At 47.4% G+C, this 26,052-nt stretch overlaps 1 protein-coding gene across 10 annotated transcripts in view; it reads left to right on the forward strand.

Moving 5' to 3' along the window:
• LDB3 (LIM domain binding 3) overlaps positions 1–26,052 on the forward strand; it is a 150,473-nt gene that overhangs the window by 117,272 nt on the left and 7,149 nt on the right. For 3 of the 10 annotated variants that reach the window (XM_060274980.1, XM_060274979.1, XM_060274978.1), the window contains 7 exons: positions 4,387–4,557; positions 7,101–7,148; positions 9,488–9,627; positions 19,608–19,929; positions 23,437–23,617; positions 25,246–25,366; positions 25,754–25,869. In XM_060274980.1, coding sequence (XP_060130963.1) covers positions 4,387–4,557; positions 7,101–7,148; positions 9,488–9,627; positions 19,608–19,929; positions 23,437–23,617; positions 25,246–25,366; positions 25,754–25,869 — 1,099 coding nt within the window. The remainder of the gene's footprint in view (positions 1–4,386; positions 4,558–7,100; positions 7,149–9,487; positions 9,628–19,607; positions 19,930–23,436; positions 23,618–25,245; positions 25,367–25,753; positions 25,870–26,052) is intronic. The other 7 variants (XM_035137320.2, XM_035137324.2, XM_035137325.2 and 4 more) reach the window with 4 other exon arrangements.

Raw genomic sequence — 26,052 nt, forward strand, 5'->3', positions numbered from 1 at the left:
GTAACTATGGGATTTAATAAAAGCTGGTGGAATAGGAAGAACGATCAAAGAGGATTTGGCTGGTTCACACATACATGGGCTTTACACTACGTCTCACCACTTGTTTCCGCAACACTCGATGGCTTGCAGTTGACCCTGTGAATGGATTCCAACAAACAGTAAGAAGAGCCTGCTGGATCAGGCCAATGGCCCATCTAGTCCAGCATCCTGTTCTCACAGTGGCCAACCAGCTGCCTTTGGAAAACCCACAAGCAGGATATGAGCCCAGTAACATTCCCCCCCCCACCATTTCAGGCTACTCGTATTGAGAAGCGTCACTGCCTCCAGCTGTGGACTATCGTGTTGGAAGGAAGGTTTTGTGTTTTTGAATGTTCATTCTGCATGTTAGCTCTGAGATGGTTCATTCACACACGTAGGTCATCCATTCATGTTGCCGTTATCGCCACAATTGATGTTGCATGTATGAACCAGCCAATCTACAGGCAGCAGCTAACATGAAAACATCCAATGGCGCCCAATGTAAGGTTTTGTTGTGCAACTGTCACATAATATAATAGCAGGCTGCTTTTGAAGGCCAGTACAAATGTTTGGGTCTGTTGTGAGGTATAAGATATTATTTTTTTGCATAGTGTTCTGTATAGTATCTTATGGCTCATATGAATTCTGGTACATCAGTAATCATTCTAAAACCACATGAAGGGCTGTCAAAACAGCATTTCCACACTGTTTTATATATGTTGATAACTTACTGATGATCCTGATAGCGTTTTTCAAAGCTCAACAAGGTATAGAGTTTGAATTCTGTCCTGGGCTGTGAACAGCATTCTGCCCATATGTGGGCACTTAGAATCCAGATAGGATCCACAAAACATCTGTGCCCTGCATCTCTAAAACTTTTGTTAAGAATGGCATGGTGTACATTTGACATACAAATACTGGGTAAGAGAGAGGAATTGTCCTTTGTGTGAAACAGGGAAAGGAGAGTTGGTAAATAACTTGATTTTTTTTCCCTGCAGCTTTTTTTGTTCACCTTCGCTGGAACACACTCCTGCAATTAATAAATGTTTACATAAAGTAATCATTTGATACAGCTAACTAGTATAGAAACGAAGCCAATGTCTATGCTTAGCCAATTTATATTTCATTCAGAGAGTGTTGTAATCTCTAGGAATGATATCTCAACACCTTTAAAACTCTTGAAGTCTCTTAAAACGAAACAAAAACCCATTTTCCTCCCTTTTTCTCTTCTTTCTCCTCTCTATCTCTGTCCCCCCTCCTTTTTCTTCCAACTCCTCATTTTTTATTGTTTATTCCCCCCCCAAAAAAAATAGCCCTTCAAGACTAATCATTTTGGTTAAGTGGAACCAACTGCTCTAAACCACCTTAGTTTATCGTCATTGTTTGCCCTCATGATCATTTAACTATGACTTGGTTTGCATAAGTTTACTATCATATAATGCTGATCAAGGAAGCTGGGATTTGTGGTCCTATAACATTTGTAGGGTCACAGGTTCCCCATCCCTGGTAGATGTGTTTAGACACAACTGATGCCCGTGATGTTGTTACACCCAATTGTTTGGCTTATATACTTTTGTATTTTCCATGCAAAACAGTAAGATGGAGGAGCAACTCCTGTTATTTTAGGGGGGCACCCATAACATCTGTGAAGCAGAATATAATTTGTGGTGCTTTAGAATAGTGGGTTTTTGGTGGGCAGAACAACTTGGAGGGGAGCCGAACCCTGAAATATCTGTGAACAGGCAAAAACACACACTAGTGATTCAAACCAGAAAAGGTTGCATAAGATACATCGGGGTAGCTTTCAATAGGAAGATCAGTAATGGCAGACAAGGAAACTGGGCCGTTGACTAGGTTCTAGAGCTAGCAAACAGGCAGGATGAGCAAGTCAACGGACCACTAATTGGATTTTTGTACCTTCAGAAAACCATGTTTCTGTCAAAGTTCAGGAGAACCTGCTCATATCTCCTCAGGTTCTCTCAGGGCTTAAACAATCATTAGAACACTGCGAAAGGAACTCTGTGGATCTGTTGTCGCAAATGCTGCTTATTAATGGCACTCCTGTAATCTAGATTGTGGGGAAGCGGTCAGATCCTGGCACAGGAGTGTTTTTGCTGGTCATGAGCTGAACAAGGCCAGGTCCCGATGCCAGTACAAGGGCACACGTGATCATTTTGCCAGGATCCTGATCGCCGATGTTGGAGTTTGATGCGGTACACCACAGCACTATGCAACCGGACAGTGAGAACTGAATCAGGAAAATCACGTGGTGAAGTACTTGTTAGGCTATACACCATTCGGACTGCAGGTGGAGAATCACATTTAAGTGCTCACCCATCCCCATATAACATTAAAACTCCCTGCATATAGAAAACAAGTTTGTCGGGAGATGGCTGGGATAGAACCCTTCATGGTGCCATAACGTAAGCAATGAGTGCAGTTCCACAAAGGGAGACCACCATGTGCGAACTCTGCCTCTTGAAGGGTGTTTGCTAGTGGAGGAAGTCTGCATAGGTTGCAAAGTTCTGCTGAGGGAAAGGGGGCTTCCGTTTTACATCACAGGGCTCGTTCACACAATTCTCCATGCAATTATATATGCACATTCACAACTATGTAGACTTAAGAAAGATTCGTGTGAACTGGTTGATACACGTATGAAGCAGTAACCAACTCAGTGAAAGCCCAAGTGGGGGAAAGGTACGTAGGGCCTATATCCAGGCCCGGCGCTACCATTAAGGCGAGCTAGGCCATCGCCTAGAGCGCCAACGTGGAGGGGGCGCTGCGCTGGCCAGCGTGCTGCCCGCCGCCCGCCGTGCCCAGAAGAGAGAGCGAGTGCTCCGGCAGCGTCTTCCCTCTCCGCCAGCACGATGATATGCCGGGGCTGCAGGCAGGCAGGAGAGTGCCTGCCGCGGCGCCCAAAAGCTATGAGCTGCAACAGGCACTCGCGGGGCCACGGCAGGAGAGCGAGCGGGAGATGAGGGGCGCGGCGCTGGAGCAGCCGCCCTGGGGAGGGTCATGCCTTCCGCTTCTGGGTCTCCTGAGCTCACTGCCTTGGCGGCTTGCTCCTCCTCCGCGCTCCACCTCCTTGAATGGGGCCGGGGGGCTCCGTGAGGCCCCGGCTGCACTGCGCGCCCAGAGTATGGTGCCACCGACATCCGCCTGCACCGGGACGGCGCCGTCTCCGCCTGCGGTGAGTTCGGCGTGGCCGGTGAGTGGGGCACGAGCCAGGTGGCATTAAGGAGCCAGGCCGAACAACCCACAAGGGCGGCTGCGGGGTTGGAGCGAGGGCTTCTGTGTCCTGCAGTCCCGTAGGAGGAGGCCGCCGGCGGTGTCATGCGGCTCCCCAGCTCGCTGCGCTCGCTGGGGCGCCCCTGGGAGACCGGTGCCCTGTGTTTGATATATGATTGTTCGGGGGGGGGCGCCAGAAGGTGATCTTGCCTAGGGCGCAAAAACCCCTAGTACCGGCCCTGCCTATATCCACCTGGCAACGCCTGTATCTGTCTATGTTTGTATTGGGGTTGGGAGCAGAGGTGAGGGAAGGAAGAGTTTTTGAATTTGCTCCAGCTCTAACCTATCTGTGCATATGGAAGTGCCCCCCCTTGCACATGTTAGCTGCTTTCAACAGCTTGCTAAAGTTTTGTGCTCCATGTTTCCTCCCAAACAGGGGCGCCAACTATAGGGGGGGAAAGGTGCTTCAGCCCCCTCAATATTTTTGGACAGGGGGCCGAGCAATATGGGGGGGCTGCCACCACCCCCCGCCTCCAATGGGCAAGTGCTGGCTCACCAGGTGAGGGGCACCGAGGGCTATTTTTGCCCTCTGTGCTCCTTGCCACCGATGGGCTGGCCTGCTGGGTGGGGGTGGGACAGGTCACATGACACCCGGCCCCCTCGATGTGGGGGGCAACAAGTCAGTGCCCCTGCTCCCAAGAGCTCGTGTAGCCAGGCCTGCAAGGATGCAGAATTGGCGTTGGCCCCAGAAAACCCTTTTGGTGATCCCGTCCCCGATATCGTCTCTGCGTTTTTCCCAGCAAAGGTGGCTGCTGATCTGTCCCATGTGCACCGCCCAGTTCACACTAACCTTTTTTTGCCCCCATGCTGAAATTCGGCTATGGGACCCAGTCCAACGAGAACGCCGAATCATTTCACCTCAGCTCTAACTGTGGCCGAAGCTTAACAAGCATCCTCAATTCACGGCTGTGTTTTTTTTAAGTCGTGCTTCAAAATTACCTGACCGTAATTTTGCTCGCCTCTCTGTATGTATGTACCTTTCGGGCCCAAGTAAAACAAGTCTTGGCTTTGTTAAAAGGAAAAAATAGCCTGCAGCTTTTAAAGATGCAACCTTGTTTTATCCAATTTAACTTTGATCAGTACCCCTGTTGAGCATGCGCCAGTGTCTACCAGCTGCGCCCCTTCTGCTGTGTCGCCTGCTTCAGCCAGTCAGCCCTCTGCTGCCGCTCACAGTGCCGCTCATCAGATGACCCTGTCGTCCGCCTCGGCCACTTCCATGGGGCACGACTCCATCTCGTCTTCTTGCCAAAGGTAATAATACTTTGTGCCTGTTTGCTTCACCTGTTGGCTTTGATGTGTGTAACGTGGTTGGGAAGAGAATGAGGGGAGGAGTGGGGGAAGAGAGGAAGAAAACGAAACGTTATCTTGGAGGATACTGGGTGTGGGTGTGGGTGTGTGGAGATAACTATTTACCTAGTTATCTGTAATATTTATGAAGTGCTTAAATCAAAGAGCATTCTGAGCAGAGTACGTAATGAAACCGTAGATGAAACGCATTTAAAATCCACAAAACAGATTAAAAATATATACCTAGAACGATCATTTAAAAAAAAACACGGATAAAATCCGTGAAACGAAAACAGGTAACTAAATTATATGTCTGTTTAGGACTGGCCTCGTTGGCTTGGCATAGACATTTCTGTGGGCAAGGAAAAATTATTTGAAAGCAATTTAGATCCAGAACAACAAAACAAATCGGAGGGGCTTTAAACTCTTTCTCCCCCAAGTTCAGCAGATGCTGTGGAAACACAGAGCTGATGAAAATAAGTGGGCACTGACCCATTAAGTAACCAGAGTTGTGTAAAAGTGGAATATAAGTGTAATAAATCCATTTGGGATAGAGATAGAGATAGAGTAGAGATAGAGACTTCAGTGTTATCTGCTTTCAAGGTGGATAACTCAAATAACAGCAATTGGTGAGGTATGAGGGATATATTGCAAGGCAGTTCCAGCAAGAAATTGTTAATTTAAAAGCAGCTGGTGCCTACGAGGACTGTGAGTGTGTGTGCTTTGCCCTATAGCCCTGGCAAAGTGATAGTGCTCAAGTCGGGTTCACAGCAAACCTAAGAGAGAAGAGTTGTAGCTCAGTAGCACAGCATCTGCCTTGCAGGAAGAAGGCCTCAGATTCATTCCATAAGTGGGGTTCAATATGTCTCCTGTCTGAAACCCTGGAGAGCTGCTGCCAGTCAGTGTAGACAAAACTGAGCTAGATGGACAAATGGCCTGACTCAGTAGGAAGCAGCTCCTATCCTAAGCATGAAACACCATCCCACACACAGCATTTCCCTTCCACCTGCTGTATCAAGCAAGACTTCAGCTGGGTCTGGCCACAAATGGGAAAACAATGTACTCGCCAGGTGGGAGGTGCAGGAGAAGAACTGACCATGTTGTTTTCACCACAAGCACATTTTGAGTCTGGATGGAAAAGAAGCTGTCTCACGCCACACACCAAAGTACTACTTTCTAATAAAGTTCTCCTGTCCTGTTGATCTCACACCTGACATCTGGATCCTGCTCCCCTGTTGCACAGTCAGGGAACAGCCATGATATGTCCTGAGCTATAAGAGCAATGCTTCACAAACATTGGTTTCCAGCTGTTTTGGACTACAGGTGAAACTCGGAAAATTAGAATATCATCAAAAAGTGCATTTATTTCAATAATGCAACTTATTTTTTTAATTTTTCTTTCAATTTTTACAAATGCTTTCTTTTGGAAATTCCACAGTAATAAAACAAATAGTTACAATAATACAAAAATAAACATCACTATTACATTTCATTAATTCCATTCCATTTATAATTGACCCGCCTAACGACAAATAATTACAATTACAACAAATAAAGGCTTGACATACCTTGCTTTGCATGCCATGCATCTATCTCGTATATTGGTTTCACCTTTTAAGTTGCGTTACTGAAATAAATGCACTTTTCGACGATATTCTAATTTTCCGAGTTACACCTGTACAGTTCCCATCATCCCTTGTCCTGCTAGCTAAGGATGGTGGGAGTTGTAGTCCAAAAACAACTAGAGACCCAAGTTTGGGGAACACGGCATTCGAGTGTTTCAGAGGGCCAAATAACGGCACTGTACCAGCTAGGCTAGGGCCTTTCTCTAGTTGAATCATTCATGATCATTCTAACCCCTAGTCTTAACCCCACATGTGCTCTTTTTTCCCTTGTAATGTCAGGTGTTCAGACATAGTAACAAAGCAATACTTTTGTCCTCTGACATTTACTGAAAGTTGATACTTAACAGCAGTGCTTTTTTCTGGGGGTACGCAAGGGTACGCATACCCCTAAACATTTTGTGAATCTTTGTACTTTTGTCCATTTACTGTATTTATTTCCCCCGATTTGAACTATAATATAAAATGGCGATTTTATTGAGTCAAAATGAGAGTGCCCCATAACATTTATTTATTTATTTATTTGGGGGGAGCACTGCTTAACAGTCCTGAAACAGAAAAGTGAAAACACCCATATGGGCTAATAAGCAATTTGCTTTAAACGCAAGGCTTATTTGGATTTCCTGAGATTGAGTGTACTAAATGGGTTTTGACTCAACATCTGTTAAACATACTCCTGTGGAAAGGGAATCATGAATTTAAGAGACTTTAATCTTTCTTTTTTTCCCATATTGACATCCTTAACAAACCTTGCGCTTATGTTTTTTTACCTGGAAACCATGCACAGTCAGACTTGCCCAGTTCTCTCAGATTATTCCAAATTTCGAACCTATTTTCCATTGCATTAAAAAAAAACGCACCAACTTTTGTCTTTTTTTTTTTTAGCGTCAGTCACCATTCTTCTACTTCCATCACCTGCCAGTCCAAAAAGAGGTATAAAGTGCGCCTTTGTGCAGATGCTAATCAATTAGTGTGCTGCTTTCCGTTTGCCAGTTGATGGTTAGCAAAGCATTAATCTAAATAATTTTCTCATTCTCAGCAGTGGTTTTCCTTTTCTCTGACAACTAATAGTTTCCAAACGTACATGCTGCCTGAACCTGCTGCAATCTGCCGCAGATGTAATCACAGTTGCTTTCAGTGTTGCTGAGCTGTTCTTTGAAACTGTCACCAGTATCTAAACTGTTCTCTTTTTTAAAAAAAAACAAAAAACAAAAAAACCTCATCAACGTTTTAACTTTCTCCAGCAGAAATGCCAACTGATATCTTCCTACAGCTGACCTAACTTTGCTGAAAACCTTTTATATTAATGAAGCAGTGGGCTTCTCTCTCTCTCTCTCTCTCTCTCTTTCAGGAGCCTTTTCGTCACTGCAAATTCTAATCTGCATTCCTATTTTGGCTGTATTGCTGGATGTTATCCTTTTTATTACATATGAATTGTGATGCTGGGAGTTTTTGTCTTTGTATAACACCATTTTTCTCCCTTTTTAATTTCCTTGAGGAAATGTACATTTCCTATAGAAACAGTACAGTCGTACCTTGGAAGTCGAATGGAATCCGTTCCGGAAGACCGTTCGACTTCCAAAACGTTTGGAAACCAAAGTGCGGCTTCTGATTGGCTGCAGGAAGCTGTGGAAGCCCCATCGGACATTTGGTTTTAAAAATAGTTCGTAAACCGGAACAGTCACTTCTGGGTTTGCGACGCTCAGGAGCCAAAACATTTGGGATCTAAGCTGTTCGACTTCCAAGGTGCGACTGTACACTGTGACCTAATTTATTACACTAAAAAAAATTGTAAGCAATATATAACACCCCTTACAGCTAGACGGCTCTGAGGATGGTTTTTTAAAAAATGAGCCTACTTACCTGTGTAGAGGTTACGGTAGGTTGTGTAACAAACTGCCCTTTTGACCCCTGTCTGGACAACTAAATGGCCCTGGCATTGACTACAGAAGCTGCCCACCTTTATTTCATACTAAGTGCAATATCTTGTTAGTTGTTGATCTGAAGTCTGTCAGGTACTGCTTCCGATCGAGTTGCCATCCCCCACTCCCCAGTGCAAAAAGAGAGGATAGCCTTGAGGTCTCTTGGTCAGAAACATCCTTTACTTCCACTCTGAAAGGGAACTGCCAATGTCTTCAATCTGATCAGCGTGCAACTGTAGCAGGTTGTAGCCTGACATTCCCTGACCAAACTGCTGGAGTGGGGTGCAGCCTAAATGGTCTCGGCCCAGTATACCCGAAGGAGAGTCTCCACCCGACATCATTCAGCCTGGACACTGTGGTCCAGCTCCGAGGGCCTTCTGGCAGTTCCCTCACTGCGAGAAGTGAGGTTGCACGGAACCAAGCAGAGGGCCTTCTTGGTAGTGGCGCCCACCCTGTGGAACGCCCTCCTATCAGATGTCAAGGAAATAAACAACTATCTGACTTTTAGATGAAATCTAAAAGCAGCCCTGTTTAAGGAAGTTTTTAATGTTTGATGTTTTGCCGTGCTTTTAATAATTTGTTGGGAGCCTCCCAGAGCAGCTGGGAAAACCCAGCCAGATGGGCAGGGTATAAACTATTATTTTATTATTATTATTATTATTTGACACCAGGAAGGAGATGGCTACTCTAGATCTTCCTTGGTGGCTCACTGTTCCCACTGAAATGAGTTCAGTTGAAATGGCTCTCCCCTCCACTTTAAGAAACGCTCTTGTAACTACTTTAAATCACCATCTCCCATATGCACCATACGTGACATTCCCAAGTCAGTGAACCGGCAAGAATAGTCCCAAGGCAAGCTCAGTGGGTAGAGCATGAGACTCTCGGGGTTATGGGTTCGAGACCCACATTGGGCAAAAGATTCCTGCATTGCAGGGGTTGGACTAGATGACTGTTTGGGTCCCTTCCAACTCTACGATTCTATGAAATGCACCCCACCTTTACCCATCTTCCCTGGAATCTGAAGCAATGAACCATTTCCCCATTGAAATCTCACCTTTTTCTATGAGGCTAACTATATTTAGCACCCCTAAGAGTTCTCCGATGTAATGTTTTGCAGATGTACTAAGAGCAACCTAATGCCTCTCCTTTATTAAATATGTTTTCAACCCAGCCTTTTAAAACACCAGCATTAGAAGTACATGCTGGCTAATCTCTCCATCCTTGCCTCTGAACTTTCTGGTAGGTTCTCACAACGTTCTATGGAAGCCACCATTCAACAGATGCTTAATCGGTCTTAATCCTGTGGTAATGTATATGCATGAATTGCTCACAGCTTTGCTTTGGTTTTAGAGGCCCAGGCCAATCTTACACATCAGCTCCAGCTTCCCACAGCCCTGCTCCTTACCCAGGCTACAGCGAAGCCCCGGCTCCTGCCTCAAAGCCCAGAGTTGTCACTACTGCCAGCATCAGGCCTTCGGTCTATCAGCCAGGTAAGGAGACTTCGGACTGCTAACACAAAAGAGGCTGCCTTTTGCTACATCAGATGCTACCGAGCAGTGTTTCCCAAACTTGGGTCTCCAGCTGTTTTCAGACTACAACTCCCATCATCCCTAGCTCGCAGGACTAGTGGTCAGGGATGATGGGAATTGTAGTCTAAAACCAACTAGAGACCCAAGTTTGAGAAACACTGGTAGAGCGCTTGCTTAGAAGGTGTTATCAACATAGTGAGTCAGGTCCTTGACTGGTCCACAACTCACATTTTCTGTGATTTTTGTTTACTATTACTACCTGCTGCCATTCTACCGATGCAGTCATGGTCATTTACAGTTTAGAACAATGGCAGATAAGCATGGTATAAAAGTGGGGGGGGGTGAGGAAAATAAGAACATTCAGTACAAATTCATACAACATGTTTCAAAACTGGTGAAATGACCAGGTTCACTGAGGCAGACAGCTCTGGGAAGGAAGGAAGGAGCCAAAATGGCAATTGCTCTGAGCCAAGCCAATGGAATGGGCCTTGTTTTTGGCTCTCCTTTGGAAGCCGACAGGTGAAATGGTTTTTGTTTTATTAAGTATTTTGCATTCCCATTTTCAGTGCTATTTTTCTAGAAAAAGAGGTTCCGGAACTCACCACGAACACGTGCCTCATTCTCTTAGAAAGGCAATGGCACCCACCCGAGAGGTGCCCTTCTCATTTTCTAATGTTCTGTTGTGAACTGCCCTGGGATCTTTGGGTGAAGGGTGGTATACAAATGTAATACAGTGGTACCTCGGGTTAAGAACTTAATTCGTTCTGTAGGTCCGTTCTTAACCTGAAACTGTTCTTAACCTGAGGTACCGCTTTAGCTAATAGGGCCTCCCGCTGCCGTGCGATTTCTGTTCTCATCCTGAAGCCAAGTTCTTAACCCGAGGTACTATTTTTGGGTTAGCGGAGTCTGTAACCTGAAGCATCTGTAACCTGAAGTGTCTGTAACCCGAGGTACCACTGTATATTATTATTATTATTATTATTATTATTATTATTATTATTATTATTATTATCATTATCATTATCATTATTATCATTATTATCATTATTATCATTATTATCATCATCATCATCATCTTTGATTATCCCTGGTCAGGATCTCAGAAAGAAAAGCCAGAGAATGCTGCTGTTGCCTTGAGGAGTTTCCTCACCCCCTGGAGGTCCTGCTCACATCCCTCTAGTCCTTCACTCTCCCCCCCCCCATTTTTGTGCCTACAGGACATCCGTTTCACTAATAGAGACAGCCAGTGATTAGAGTGAAGAATGGCGGGGAGACCCAGGTTCAAATCCCACTCCACCACACTGCGAATTGCGCAAACATGGGCCAGTCACGTTCTAGTAGTATAACCTACCTCACATCAAGGGCGTACCCACCACGGGGCAAGTTAGGGCAGCTGCCCTACTCTAGAAGCAGGGCTGGTGGGCAGAGGCGGAGCACAGCCCGGCGGAGCGCGAGTTCGCCATTCCCGCCGTGCCGCGCCGCACCCTCCCTCTAGCTCCCCGGCGCGCCCTCAGGCAAGGCCAAGCGCGGTGGGGAACCAGGGAGCGCGGCGCGGTGGGCGGGAACGCCGAACTCGCGCTCCACTGGGCTGGGCTCCGCCTCCGCCCACCAGCCCTGCTTCTAGGGAGGGGCACAGCCCGGCGGAGCGCGAGTTCGCCGTTCCCGCCCGCCGCGCTGCGCCCTCCCTCCAGCTCCCCGTTGCGCCCTCTGGCAAGGCCAAGCGCGGCGGGGAACCAGAGAGTGCGGCGCGGCGGGCGGGAACGCTGAACTCGCGCTCCGCTGGGCTGGGCTCCGCCTCTGCCCACCAGCCCTGCTTCTAGGGAGGGGCACAGCCCGGCGGAGCGCGAGTTCGCCGTTCCCGCCCGCCGCGCTGCGCCCTCCCTCCAGCTCCCCGTCGCGCCCTCTGGCAAGGCCAAGCACGGCAGGGAACCAGAGAGCGCGGCGCGGCGGGCGGGAACGCTGAACTCGCGCTCCGCTGGGCTGGGCTCCGCCTCCGCCCACCAGCCCTGCTTCTAGGGAGGGGCACAGCCCGGCGGAGCGCGAGTTCGCCGTTCCCGCCCACTTTGTGGCCCCTCCCATTGCCCCCCCCCTAGTTTTGATCCTGGGTATGCCCATGCCTCACATGGTTGTGGTGAGGATAAATGTGAAGGCCACCTTGAGCTCCATGAAAGGAAGAGGGGGGGTACATGAAAATAACATAAAAATAGCAGCTTTACAGGCAACAGCTGAAAATCTGCCTTTAAATATAAATGCTCCTACGCTTTACTTCAAATGATTGCCGGGGCTCCTTGGTGGTATCGAATTGCCATTAAGAATTCTTACATAGCTTAGCAGTCGTTTGATGTCCTTTGGTTTACTTTAAAATAAAACAAGACACCCTCAGCATGCTTTTGGGAACCTAATCACTTTTTCAGAAATCTGTCGTAGGATTGCAGGTTGCTGTTTCCGAATCCAGTCACAAGGTGGCAGGATGCCCTAGTTCTTTTTCATAATTTTGTCAGAGCGCTGAGCAATCTACAGGCTGACTGCTATTTCAACTCCCAGGCAGTAGGACTGGAGCAGATTCAGATGTCAGGAATGGGCCTGACATGCTGTCAGAAAGAGGTGACAGTCCCTTTCAGCCCTTTCCCCGGAGGTGGGTCGCTGACTGTCAGGAAAGACAAGCAACTCCACTGTATCGCAAGCCGCTTCTTGGAAGAATTTCGAGAAGCTGCTGGCAATACAGTGTGAGAAGCTGCCAGGAAAAGGAAGGGAGGATCCCATAAGCCTTTGCACTTGTTTGAACGGGCTCCGATTGCAGATGTGCAGGCGGTCTCGTTCCATGGGTAGCTATGCGTATTTCTGGCCAGGCTGAACTTGATACTTAAAACAAAAATAACTCTGGAGTCATTTTGAAATGAGCTTGTGTGTCATCCCCCCCCTATTGTCTGTCTTGTTAATAGCATACACCCCAACATTTCTGAAGAAGAATTTGGGACATACACACTCCGACTAGTCCTTTGCCACCATACCGTTCACATCCTTGCACCCCCCAAAATCCCCTGCCAAAGCTTTGCCAATTCAAGAGTGTGCATGCCCCCGCCACTGCACAAAACCACATACTGCCGCACACCCGCCACTGTGGCCACAAACACATGAGGAAGGCCACAGCGGCGTACTTCTGGAAGTGGCGCTCTATTTCAGGAAGCAGCGGCCCACCTTGTGCGTGTGTGCCGGCTGGCAGCGGCAAAGTATGGAGCCAAAACACATGTCTTTTGGTTCCGCACTCTTTTGGTCCCTCTTGGCTGAAATGCCAGGACACTCTGGGATTGAATCAGAAGCCAGGGTGGCTTCTGTAATTCCAGGATGTACCAGTAAAAAGGGGACAGTTGGAGGGCCTGTAACAAGAGAGTTAGATTTTTAGATAGTGTTTTAGCAGTTACATTTAAGTTACTGTGTTTTTATTGTTGTTAATGTGCCGTGCTTTAACCTGCCTTAGGGTTGTGGATCAAAAGAGGGTGCGCTAGAACCTGAAATAATAAATAATAATAATAATAATAATAATAATAATAATAATAATAATAAATAGGATAGGATAGGATGAACCTCACTTAAGGCCCTAGGTGGGGATCATATTTTAAAGTGTTCTCTTACCTATTTATTTTTAAAACCTCATTGAAAGCAGAAAGCTAGGACAATCGGGATCACGTTGGGCTAGAACCTTTCTCACTTCCTTGCTAGCTTTTTATTTATAGGGTATTTTTCCTTACCGGGGGGGGGGCATTAAAAATGGCATTCCCTCACCTGCAGCCTAAATATAGTCCGTTCCAGCCATCCTGTCACATGTATAATTCAAACTGACTTTTCTGCAGGGGGGGGGGATTTGACACGAGGGCACTTGAAATTACAGTAAGCAGCGCTGCGCTAACACTGCCCTTACATGTGAGAGGACAGTACCATCCAAGTACCCCCATGTCTGAAATGCTTTGAAGTGAGAGAATTTGAAAGTAAATTAGATGTGTAAAAAAGAAAAGAAAAACCACCCAACCTATTTTGAAGTTCTCAGCAAACTTACCTGGGAGTGGATAAAAGAAAAGAAAAGAAAAATATTTAAGCCAAAAAATCCACTTACCTGTGAGTAAGTCCTGTTGAACACAGTTGGCTTACTTCTGACTAAACTTTCTGAGGGGTTGCATTGTATAATCAGAGTGTAGGAGATCCTTCTTCAAGGATAGATATAGATTAGATAGATAGATAGATAGATAGATAGATAGATAGATAGATAGATAGATAGATAGATAGATAGATACAGTAGATGATAGATAGACTGATTGATTGATTGATCGATAGATGATAGAGATAGATAGCTAGATAGCTAGATAGCTAGATAGCTAGATAGCTAGATAGCTAGATAGCTAGATAGCTAGATAGCTAGATAGCTAGATAGCTAGATAGCTAGATAGATAGATAGATAGATAGATAGATAGATAGATAGATAGATAGATAGAGATAGATGCAGCTAAAGTGGAATGGGTCTAAAGGAAGGTCTGCTATGCAAGAGCACTTCATACAGGAATGTGTTCCTTACAAGTCCTTGTGTAGCCAAGTTTAGGCTGCTGGGCCTTGGAATGCTCAGAGAACAAAGGCATTTGTCATAGTCAATAGCAACACTATTCTCCAAGTTAAAACATTAACCAGAAACCAGGAGCTTCTGCACGGAATCTGGCAGTCTGCTCCACAATGTGATGGTTTGTCAAGACTGAGCCACAGGCGGCTGTCAGAGGTGAACCAATGAATACAGAAAAGCACACATGAGCAGGGAAGAACTTGTAGGGCAGGCAAGAGGCCAGCTGACCCAGGAAGCCTTTCGTAACACTTCTGGTTTAATGTCCGGACTGAGTGGGTGGGGCTAGTTTGGAGTTTGAGAATACACCACATAAAATGCATTAGTTAGGGTTGCCATATTTTGAAGAGCAAAAGAAGAGGACCCATTTGCCGACTTCTACTTTTAACTGTTGATCCTATGACGACTCTCATTTACATACCCATGAAAACTTCTAGGATGTGTCCTGGAAAAAGAGGTCACGTAGCAACCCTTTTCTTAGGATGTGGATATATGTAATGAGGCCATCTCTTCTCCCCCTCGCATAGTTACTTGGATGACCAAAGTTTGTCAAGGCTAGGCCTGAAAGTTGGGTGCTCTCTCCCGCACTAGGAGTGCCATTTAGATAGCCCCACCCCATTTAAAATACATTCATTTTTTTTAAAAAGACTTTAAATATATTTGTGTGCACATTCTCATACCCTCCAACATTTCTTGGTTGAAAATAGGGATGTTCCCTTCCATAATAATAATATTTCTTTTATTTATATCCCCCCCCAATCTGACTGACTTGCCCCGGCCACTCTGGGCAGCTTCCAACATATGAAAACATAATAAAACATTAAACATTTATTTTTTTAAAAAAACCTTCCCTATACAGGGCTGCCTTCAGGTGTCTTCTAAAGGTTGTATAGTTACTTATCTCCTTGACTTGGAGGTCACATAACTCCATACCCTCCAACATATCTCCAGTGAAAACAGGGACATCCTAAGGAAAAGCAGGACATTCCAGGATCAAATCAGAAACCAGGATGGCTTCTGTAAATCCAGGACTGTCCCTGGAAAATAGGAATGCTTGGAGGGTCTGCATTCTACTTTCAAAGTACATTCTTTCCCTCAGAGAATTCTGGGCTCCATAGTTTGTTTAAGTGTTGCTAGGAAATCTAATTGTGAAAAGTAAACTCCAGTGCCCAGAATCTGAGGGAAATAATGTGTTTCAAATGAGCTCTAAAGGTATAGCACGTACACAGGCCAAGGGAGAACCTTCACACACACACACACACACACACACACACACACACACACACACACACACACTGCATGCACGTAGAGCTGTTTTCACATGATCTAGAACCCTGGTTTTCTTTTTTAGGGTTTGTGGTTGTGGAAAGGGAACCCTTTGTGTGCACACCTCTGAAATGAACACACTTGGGTGGAGAGCAGAGGCTCCTGCCATGATCCTGCTCCTCCCTCCACCTCTGATGTTGAATGTGTGATAGGGGATCCACACTGTGGTGTATATATAAATGACATAATGAGATATAGGTATGATATCATGTTCAAATGAGTGAGCACTGATTCTTGGAGGTGATGGCGGGGAGGGAGGGGAAACCAGGAACGCTACCAACTCCAAAGAATCACATTGTTTAATTATAGAGCGTGGAGGTGGGAGGCTTTTGAACTTGGCAATTAGAGATGAAATATCGCCCTCTAATTTTTACTGACTTAATAAATACCATGAGACAGAAATAGCAGTGCCCTGGGGCTTAGGGTGGGGGGCAGGCGGGCTGGGGATTTGATTCAGATATCTTTAAACTCTTGTTTACCTTTACTGCATGAAAAATATGAAGCCTGGAGCTAAGGTGGAGGGTGCCTGCTTGCGAAGCAGGGATATTTGTAGGAGCTGCTGGGGAAATGGGGAGGGGAAACCAAACAGAAGGGTTTTTTGTTTTTAAAATATGGGCGAGAGTGTGAGACAAGATTTTATTGGGTGCCCATCAAGAATGCTTATCTAAAACAAGCTTGTTATTGACAGAGCAAGAATCAGACTTGGCACATACAAAGCACACAGACTTTAAACCGCATACAAAGCACACAGTTTCTCTCAAAGAATTCTGGGCATTGTACTCAGACCCGTCTTACCTATTGAGGCTAGTGTCGTGGGGCACCGGGGTGCCAAGTTCTGGAGGGTGCCAGGCAAGAGTCCGGGGAACACCAAACGAGCACCCTGAGTGAGTGAGGGTGTATGCACCGCTCTCGCCGAGCGTCGGCTCGGTTTTTTCCCTTTTAGCCTGCAGGCCCGCTCGCTCAGTGTGCTGCCTGCCATGGCCACCGGCACGAAGCGGCCTGCTGAGCCAGGAGGCGTCGCGTCCAGCCTCCACCTCTTCCCCACCGGAGGAGCCACCCTCCAGCCACTGCCCGCCTCCTCCAGCCCTAAAAAAAGGTCAACTCTGGGAAAGGGGGTGGGTGCCAGAGGGATCTTTGCACCACGGCGCCGGATATGCTTAAGACGGCCCTGATTGTAGTTTACCCATCACACAGCATTACAGCTCCCACCAGCCCTTAACAAACTGCAGTGTCCAGAAATCTTTGAGGAAAAGAACGTTTTCCGAATGTACTTGAAAGCTGTCTACACACTATACCTTTAACTCTCAAGTTTAGAAACCTGCTCTGTGTTGTTGATACCACTGACTGTATCAGGATTTGGCAGTCTTTTTTTCTGTTAAGGGCTGTGTTCCCTCTGGGTTATTCTGTTGGGAGGGGTGCAGGCCTGAGCAGTGAGTAATGCTGTAGCAAAAATTGGGCACTGCCACCTTTCCTTCTTTCCTCCCTTCTCTTTCTCCTTCTCTCACTTACTCACACATTCTCACCCTTCACCCTCCTAATAAAACCCCCATTCTGTCTGTTTCTCTCTCACACACACACACACAAACCCTTTTCTCTTTTTATTTTTCTCTCTCTTCTCCCTGCCCGCTACACCCCTTCTCCCTCCCCACCCCAGCTCAGCAGGCTGCCACAGAAGAGGACAGGTGGCTCTTGCCAGAGGTCCAAGCTGATCATCGGAAGGCAGCTTTTGAAATCAAGCCTGGTGCCTGGGTTAGATGGTGTTAGAGAAGGATTAGGCACATTCTCTCAAAGCATAGGTCCATCTCAACAGCTATTACCCATGACAGTGAAATAGAACTTCCATGTTCAGGGGGCAGCCTACCAGGTGCCAGGGACACCAATAGCAGAGAGCTGTCGCTGCCCTGCCTTGTGAGCTTCCCAGGGACCGCTGGGCGGCTGCATTTGGAAACAATGACCCCAGCCAGCATCTCCCACCTGAAGTGGGGCAGTCCAGTAAGAAACAACATCACAGCCATCTGCTGATCCTATAGCTCAGCTCTCTTGATTTGCAAGGCCAGGAATGAATTGTCAGGACGCAACTGAACTGCTGTGGCCGTAGTTAAATGCACCCCATAAAAACACATGCCTATCTGGCAAGGAGAATGAAAGCATGGCTAATCAATAGATGGGGGAAGGGTTCATTCGTAGAATGACTACGCCAGGTAAGGCTGGCAGAGCCCCTTGTCCAAAACCCTTCAGGGCCTCTGCTAGTTCCCGTAGTTGCAGATGGATCCAAGGGCTGACTTGGTTTAATGCAGCTTCCTATGTTTTTATGGAATGGAAGGGAGGAAGAGATCCTGGTTCCTTGGTGCCTGCAAAGGGTTAATTGCTGCTGCCTATTTTACAACCTGGGCATTACAGCTGTTTGTGAATGGAGGCATTATACCTAAGGCGGAGCATAATATTAGAGCCCAGCACAATGGGGGCATTCTCAAAAGGCAGCTGAATTTCAGGAGGGACCCTATGGATCGGTGTGCATGTATGTATGTATGAAGGAGGGAGGGAGGGAGGGAGGGGAGAGGTCAGGAAGCCACCAGACAATACCACAGCTGTGCGTCAAGAAGTCCTAGGGAATTTAGCTGCGGCCAGCAGATCAGATCAAGCTCACACTTTGGAAAAGTGAGCAGTCTTGGAAAGGAACCAGCAACAAATGAGGGTGGGGGAGCAGGGAGGTCTGGTTGGAGGCAGTGCATTTCAGGAAGAAAGGCAAGGCCCAGCGTGCTTTTAATAGAAGTAGAGAGGGACATGAAGGGGAGGGGGTAAGAGTCAGGAAACACAGCATTATGATGGAGACAAAAATACTTCCCATTCCTGGGTGGGGGGAATGAGGAGTCCCTGCAGCTGTCCTCCATTCAAAAGCACTATGCAGTGCAATGCATGAGAACTGAGTTGCAAGCCTGTCTTTCTGGGGAATTTGCCCAGACACGTTTCTTTCTGGAGAAAGGAAAAAGTTGCTGTTTTGTTGGTTGCACAGGAACACAAAAGCTTCTGCCCAGTTCAGAGGAATCAAACTGGAATAAAGCCACTGACACCATGCGCATAAACAGGGGGGGGGGAGAGAGAGGGGAGACTGCTGCCCCCCAGAAAACCAGTAAAAATCAATACACATCTGAGGTTCCCCCCCCAACAAAAGCCTGCCCCCCCCAACAAAAATCCTGGCTATGCCCATGTCTGGCACCCTTTTTCAATTACTGTGTGGGTGGGTGTGCTACAGTGCTGGCTGGCACCTATTGGAACTGGTAGGGTGGAAGGCAGGGAGACCACCAGTAGGTGGCGCCATAGCCAATGCCAGGCAGATCTAAGCTTTTGCCCCCATCCTCCTCCCTACTGAGTTACATAATGACAACATTGAGACTTGAGGAGGAGGAGGAGGAAGCAAAACAGCCAATGCCATACTCTAGACTGGATATAAATAAGGAGCCAGGAAGGTGGGGGCTGGCTGAAGTTCCGCATTCACCCTAACCAGTCTCCAACGATATACGTCCATGCGCACACATTTGCCCACCTACCTGGAATTAAGCCCCCTTGAAACAGGGGGTCTTAACTTCTGACTGCATCAACCCAAGGACTTTCCATATTTTGCTGCAGCGGATAAGATAAGTCCTTCAGGTTTGCATAGATATCAATAGCATGCTGCATACTGAATTCATCCAAATGCACTGGATGTATTTTCTCCCTCCACCTCCCTGAATAAAACCTTGCTGCTGCTGCAATGTTACTGGAGGTGACCTTGATAATCATGGCCAAACCGAGACTCTGGCAGTGGCTTTTATCGTTGATTTGGCTCCAGAGACAGGGGCTTATCTGATATCCTTGGATCAGCTGAGCAGCACTTGATTTGTGATAATGGGCTGGGCGGCAGTTGGGGGTCACCTGAGGCCATTGTGGCTTGAAGGAGGTTCTGGTCAATACTGCGGCTTGCAGTAGCGAAAGTAAAGGCAGCTGGATGAACACTGTTTCCTTTCCTTAACAGCAGCTCCGGCGCCAGCCCCAATGCCTGTACACACCCAAGCTCCAAGCCAAGCGGAGCCTTCAAGCCGCCCTCCCTGGGTCACGGACGACTCCTTCTCCCAGAAGTTTGCTCCGGGGAAAAGCACCACCACTGTCACCAAGCATATCCTGCCACGGGGGGCTCCGGTGCCACCCCCGCCAGCCTCGGCCCCCACGTACCCACCTCCTTCCATCCCGGCCTCTTCCCAGGCTCCGGCAGTTGCCCGGGGAACGATTCAGAGGGCTGAGCGCTTCCCAGCCAGCAGCCGGACTCCACTGTGCGGACACTGTAATAGCATCATCAGGTATGCCCATGAGACTCATCGGAGGGAGGGGGGATGGGAAAGCATCACATCACAGAGCAATTTAGACCAGTGGGCCAGGATTCCTACAAGGTTTCGCAGGGCTTTGGCCATGACGATCAGGAACAGGGAGGGAGCTTCCCTTAAGACAGGAGGAAAGGCGTGTTGTTGCTGCTGCTGCTGCTGCTGAGACACTGCTATTTCTCCCTGGACTCAAAAACTAGGCCTTGGCCACGTGCAGCCAGCACAAGCTTTGTGGAAGGCTGACTTAAGGAAGGGCTAAAATATTTGTCAAACACACAGTCATGTAGAGAAGATGGAGCTGGTGCGGCAGCTACAACCTGTAGTGGAAGGATCTCCGAAAGACAGTACAGTTGTGCCTCGGAAGTCGAACGCCTTGCAAGTCGAACGTTTTGGCTCCCAAATGCCGCAAACCCGGAAGTGAGTGTTCTGGTTTGCAAATGTTCTTTGGAACCTGAATGTCCGAAGTGGCTTCTGAATGGCTGCAGGAACCGGAAGCCGCGCCTTGGTTTCTGAACATGTTGGAACGGATTCCGTTCGACTTCCAAGGTACAACTGTATAAAGCTAGCTTTACCACCCTGATGGGCAGCAAAACTGGGGTGCACTGAAAAACCTGGATCAGGCAGGATGAAGAAGGAAAGCAGCCCTGAAAAGGACTTTTGAACAAGGATCTCTGCTTTAGCAAGCAGGACCCTGGAGGAGCAGAAACAGAGGGCTCCTTCCCATCCCCCCCCCAGGAAAACCTGCTATTTACTACTGAATTGGAGCAAGCATCAATCAGGTTTTCTCCAGAGTGATGTCTGCTCCGATTTAGCACTAAATAGATTTCCTTGAAATGATGCTTTTGAATTATGGTGCTGGGGGAGACTCTTGAGAGTCCCATGGACTGCAAGAAGATCAAACCTATCCATTCTGAAGGAAATCAGCCCTGAGTGCTCACTGGAAGGACAGATCCTGAAGCTGAGGCTCCAATACTTTGGCCACCTCATGAGAAGAGAAGACTCCCTGGAAAAGACCCTGATGCTGGGAAAGATTGAGGGCACAAGGAGAAGGGAATGACAGAGGACGAGATGGTTGGACAGTGTTCTCGATGCTACCAACATGAGTCTGACCAAACTGCGGGAGGCAGTGGAAGACAGGAGTGCCTGCCGTGCTCTGGTCCATGGGGTCACGAAGAGTCGGACACGACTAAACAACTAAACAACAACAGGAGGTTTCCTTGGGGATAGCGGTGGGGAAAGGCAAAACTGCTTGGACCCATGCCTAGGCATGGACAAGCAGGCATGTGGACAAGCCCTGAAGGCGAGCCCTGGAAAGGACTTCTGAACCCTTAGCAGCAAGCAGGGACCCAGAGGTGCAAAAACCAGAGGCAGTGAAGGAAAAGCAGGGGAAGATGATGGAGTCAGACCTCGGATACTGGCTCTCAGCAGGAGGGATTTTCAGCAGCAAAGTGACCCAGCAACAAGAGTGGTACCACACAAAGGAAACTGGGAGTGGCCTTAGAAGCCCAGTTTTTAGACCCTTGGGGGTAAGGTGTCCTTCCTTCCTAGACAGCCTTCAATTTCCTATGCCTCTTTTCACTCTGCATTTATGGTCAGGATGCTCCCCACCCTGATAAGATTGTCTTCTGCAGAGGCAATTGGTGTTAGTCACTCTGATTAAATTTGGCCTTGGGGCACACTGTTGCAAGGGTCTTTTGATTGGATTTTGCCCAAAGCTAATAAACCACTGAGCCTAGGGCTTGCTGATCAGAAGGTCGGCGGTTCGAATCCCTGTGACGGGGTGAGCTCCCGTTGCTTGGTCCCAGCTCCTGCCAACCTAGCAGTTCGAAAGCACGTCAAAATGCAAGTAGATAAATAGGAACCGCTACAGCGGGAAGGTAAACGGCGTTTCCATGTGCTGCTCTGGTTTGCCAGAAGCGGCTTTGTCATGCTGGCCACATGACCTGGAAGCTATACGCCGGCTCCCTCGGCCAATAATGCGAGATGAGCGCGCAACCCCAGAGTCGGTCACGACTGGACCTAATGGTCAGGGGTCCCTTTACCCTTTACCTAAGCTCTATGTGCAAGGCAGGCAACATCTTCTCTGTTAGGGTGATCCATGGAATTGATCACCTTTCTCATGCTGCTGCTGCTACTAATCTCCTTACCTTGCAAACAACAACAACAACAACAATTCGTATAGGCCATGGGTAGGCGAACTAAGGCCCAGGGACCGGATCTGGCCCCAATCGCCTTCTGAATCCGGCCCGCAGATGGACCGGGAATCAGCGTGTTTTTACATGAGTAGAATGTTTCCTTTTATTTAAAATGCATCTCTGGGGCATTTGTGGGGCATAGGAATTTGTTCTCCCTCCCTTCCCCCCCCCAATATAGCCCCCCCCCCAGGTCTGAGGGACAGTGGACTGGCCCCCTGCTGAAAAAGTTTGCTGACCCCTGGTATAGGCCATATTGGAGTAGAATTTCTCCCAGGCTTTTGTATCTAGCGCCTGCCAGCATGGTAGAGAACCAAACAATTATTATTAGCGCTTTTGGGAAATAAGACTACCTATGCATCGTCTATACTCAGTAGGAATATATCACCATCTGCCTTGTTCTTATGTACTCTTCAGAGCTGGTATGCATTCAAAACTAGGTCCTTATATGCACTTAAGACTCACTAACGACAGTGGAAGCATATGCAAGGCACTTGAATTATGTCCCAAGGTGTCATTTCTACTTATCTGGTTGAGAGTACAAACTGCTCTTATCCAAGTCTGAATACAAAGAAACAGCATTTTTAATTATGCCTACTTTATCTAATTCTCCTGATAGCAACACTAAGTCAGCGTCATTCAGATTTTTCAGCTCAGTAGACCTGGGGCATTTCTACATTTTCAGATTTGAACTTAGAAGTGATCCCTTCTTTGCAACAGCTTTTAGGAATCATAGTTTGGGAGAGATGCTTGCAATATTTTAACAGACAATTCTGTTGTGGCGCCTTAGGGTTTTCCTGCTCCAAGTATCGAGCATGAAAGTGCCATGCGTTCACTCACTTTTTAAGGGGCATCTACATGGCACCATCACCCAGTCATTGTCATCCTGTGTTTTCCCTGTGGTTCTTCTGTCTTTTCTTAGGTTGCAGGAAGTCTGGCTTTTTCGGGAGGATGGAAAAGTAGTGTAATCTCCATGTGTGTAGATGCTCTTCCTTCCATTGGTACCCCTAGAGCCAGACCGCCAAACAGAAGTCTTGGGCCTTGCTAAAGCTTATGCCACAATAAATGTATTAGCCTTTAAGGTGCAACAAGACTCTCTTTGTTGCAACAGACTGACACAACTTTTCCTCTGGGAGACGGTTTTTCAGGACCCACATCAAACTGCCCTTTCCCGGGATTCAGTGAGGAAAGCCAGAGCAAATGAGGGGACATAAGAGCAATGTGATCTGTCCTTCACATTTGCAACCTTTGGATGTTTCTGTCCTGCCATTTAAATGCTGGCTGTGTTTTGCAGGGGTCCTTTCCTGGTAGCCATGGGTCGTTCTTGGCATCCCGAGGAATTCTACTGCGCTTACTGCAAGGCATCCCTGGCTGACGTCGGCTTTGTTGAGGAGCAGAACAGTGTGTACTGTGAGCGTTGCTATGAGCAATTCTTTGCCCCTACCTGTGCCAGATGCCACACTAAGATCATGGGGGTAAGTCTGCAAGCAAACACAGCCAAATGCCAGCAGAAGACGTGTGGCAGAGTTCTGGCAGAGTTAGGCCCAGAAGGTAGCAATCAAAAAGGATGGATTGTGACCTCGCCACAACCTGAGGATACTGTCTTGGCTTCCATTTGGTTCAGCTTCTGATCAGGTTGTAAGGCACATGTGCTGCCCATGACTGACAGGCTTTTCTTTAAGCCAGTGAGCAAACATGCCTCTCTTTGCAACCTGAATTTTGTTTTCTGTGAACTCCATAACTTAATCTAAGCTCATTTACCGGGTTGTTTTGCAACGCATTCATTAAAGTTAATTAAACTTGCTAACAGTGACTCACTAATGAGACATGCTACTGACCTAAATGATGGTGGGCTGTCGGCAGTAGGCGAAAAGGGCAGAGCATCAGATCAAATTGCATAATATCTGTGTAAGTATGAATTAAAAAGCTGAAAAGAGGAAACATTTCCTATAGCACCACCTGCACATTTAAACAATTGCCTAACATGTAATTAGCTGTGGCCAGAGTGGTGCATAAATTACTCTGTGTTCTTTCTCTCTCTCTTTCTCTCCCTTCTCTCTCTCTCATTTGTTAAAACAAAATAAAAAAATTCCTTCCAGTAGCACCTTAGAGACCAACTAAGTTTGTCACTGGTATGAACTTTCACGTGCATGCACACTTCTCCAGATACATTCCTTTGTTAAAAATGCTCTTTAAAATGTGCACTTAACTGGCTATTTTTATTGTGATAGAAAAGCAGCCATGCAGGACCCCAAGCTGTGCCAAGTCAGATTTCTGCCCAAAGTCACTCCCCCTCCCTGCCGGCAGAGCAGGGGGTTGGTAAGAAACTGGCATGGGCTCCAGTTGAGACTGGGGTCCTCCATGGCTGCTGTCCAAAAGTAGGTCTCTAAAGCTTGTTCAAGGGTCTTGGTCCATAACTGAAATCCCTTGCCCATCCCGGCAAGATGGGCAGCAAGAAATGATGTCTCTGCCAGAGGACCTTGTCTCATTGGCTCTGGCCTCCATAAATATCCTCTCGCAGCCCTAACCTTAATTGTCACCTGTGGGGCAACTGCAGTTCTGTGCTCATCTGCTTAAGGGGCTCTGGGCTTTTCCCCAAAAATAAAAAGTGCCAGCCTAGGCTTGTATTCTCGCATCTAAAAAAGACATCTGAGCTGATGCCGAAACCTAGAGGGAGGAACTTGATTATTTTAAACCCAGATTGTAGGCCACATTGACCTTGTGAGCTCTTAAAGCCCACTCACTGTTTCTGGGGAAATAGGGCCTAGGAAGATGTGTTGTAGAGAAGTTTGGGGCAGGTGGGAGATGATTAATCCATACACACCCCTTTCCTACCAGCTGATTTGCCCCCTGCCGAGATTCCAGATCTGTGTCAGCTGTGGCAAAACATTTGTCAGTGCAGATTTGTGGGAGAAAGCCACTTGGCGAGGGAAGGGTTAACCCCCGTCCGCACTCCACTTGGCCCAAGGCTTCTTCCCTCCAGTTGAGGAGGAACATATCGTCCTCCTATCCTTCACTGCCCTGGCCTGACACATCTGTCTCTCTCTCCGTGAATGCCCTTTCAGTAGTGCACAATACATCTGCTGCTCTGCTTGCCTTTCAGGAAGTGATGCATGCCCTTCGGCAGACTTGGCACACAACTTGCTTTGTCTGTGCTGCCTGCAGGAAGCCATTTGGGAATAGCCTCTTCCATATGGAGGATGGAGAGCCCTACTGTGAGAAAGGTATTGCACACCCAGCTAATGCTCCTGGAAATCTTACGGACAATGTTCCTCAGTGATATGCTTCCCCCAGCCCTCTGTTCTTTCGGAAACCTCTGCACGCAAGCAAAAAGCGTGGCTTCCCAAGAGAATGGAATAACCGGGCACTGCGCCTATTCTCCCCGCCAACCCTCTCATTCGAAATCGTGCCCACACTTTGCACATGGATTTGCCCTCAGATGTTTTGGATGGGTGGCAGAAGGAGAGAAATGAGCCATTCCAGAACAAGTTCACGAGGCAGAAAAACGGAATTCTGAGCAACAATAAACCCAGCAGATCTGTGTTTTGGAAGAAAGTTAGCTGCTTTGCGTTCTAAATGTTGTTTGTTTGTTTGTTTGTTTCCGCTTATAGACTATGTGGCCTTGTTCAGCACCAAATGCCATGGATGCGACTTCCCTGTCGAAGCAGGAGACAAGTTCATCGAAGCCCTTGGACACACTTGGCATGACACCTGTTTCATTTGTGCTGTAAGTTTCTTGCATCAAAACATACTGGGGCTTTGCAGTTCTCCTGTTGCTAATCTTCCCATGCAGCAAATTCGTGGCACGTCTTCAGTTTCTTTCTGGGCTGTAGCATTCTGACTGCAGTGGGTGGGAGGTTCACTATATAGGAGGGCTCTTCCTGATGCACTAGCTTTCTACCTCCAAGGC

The sequence above is a fragment of the Zootoca vivipara genome, chromosome 5 (assembly GCF_963506605.1).
Source record: "Zootoca vivipara chromosome 5, rZooViv1.1, whole genome shotgun sequence".
Classification (NCBI taxonomy): domain Eukaryota; kingdom Metazoa; phylum Chordata; class Lepidosauria; order Squamata; family Lacertidae; genus Zootoca; species Zootoca vivipara.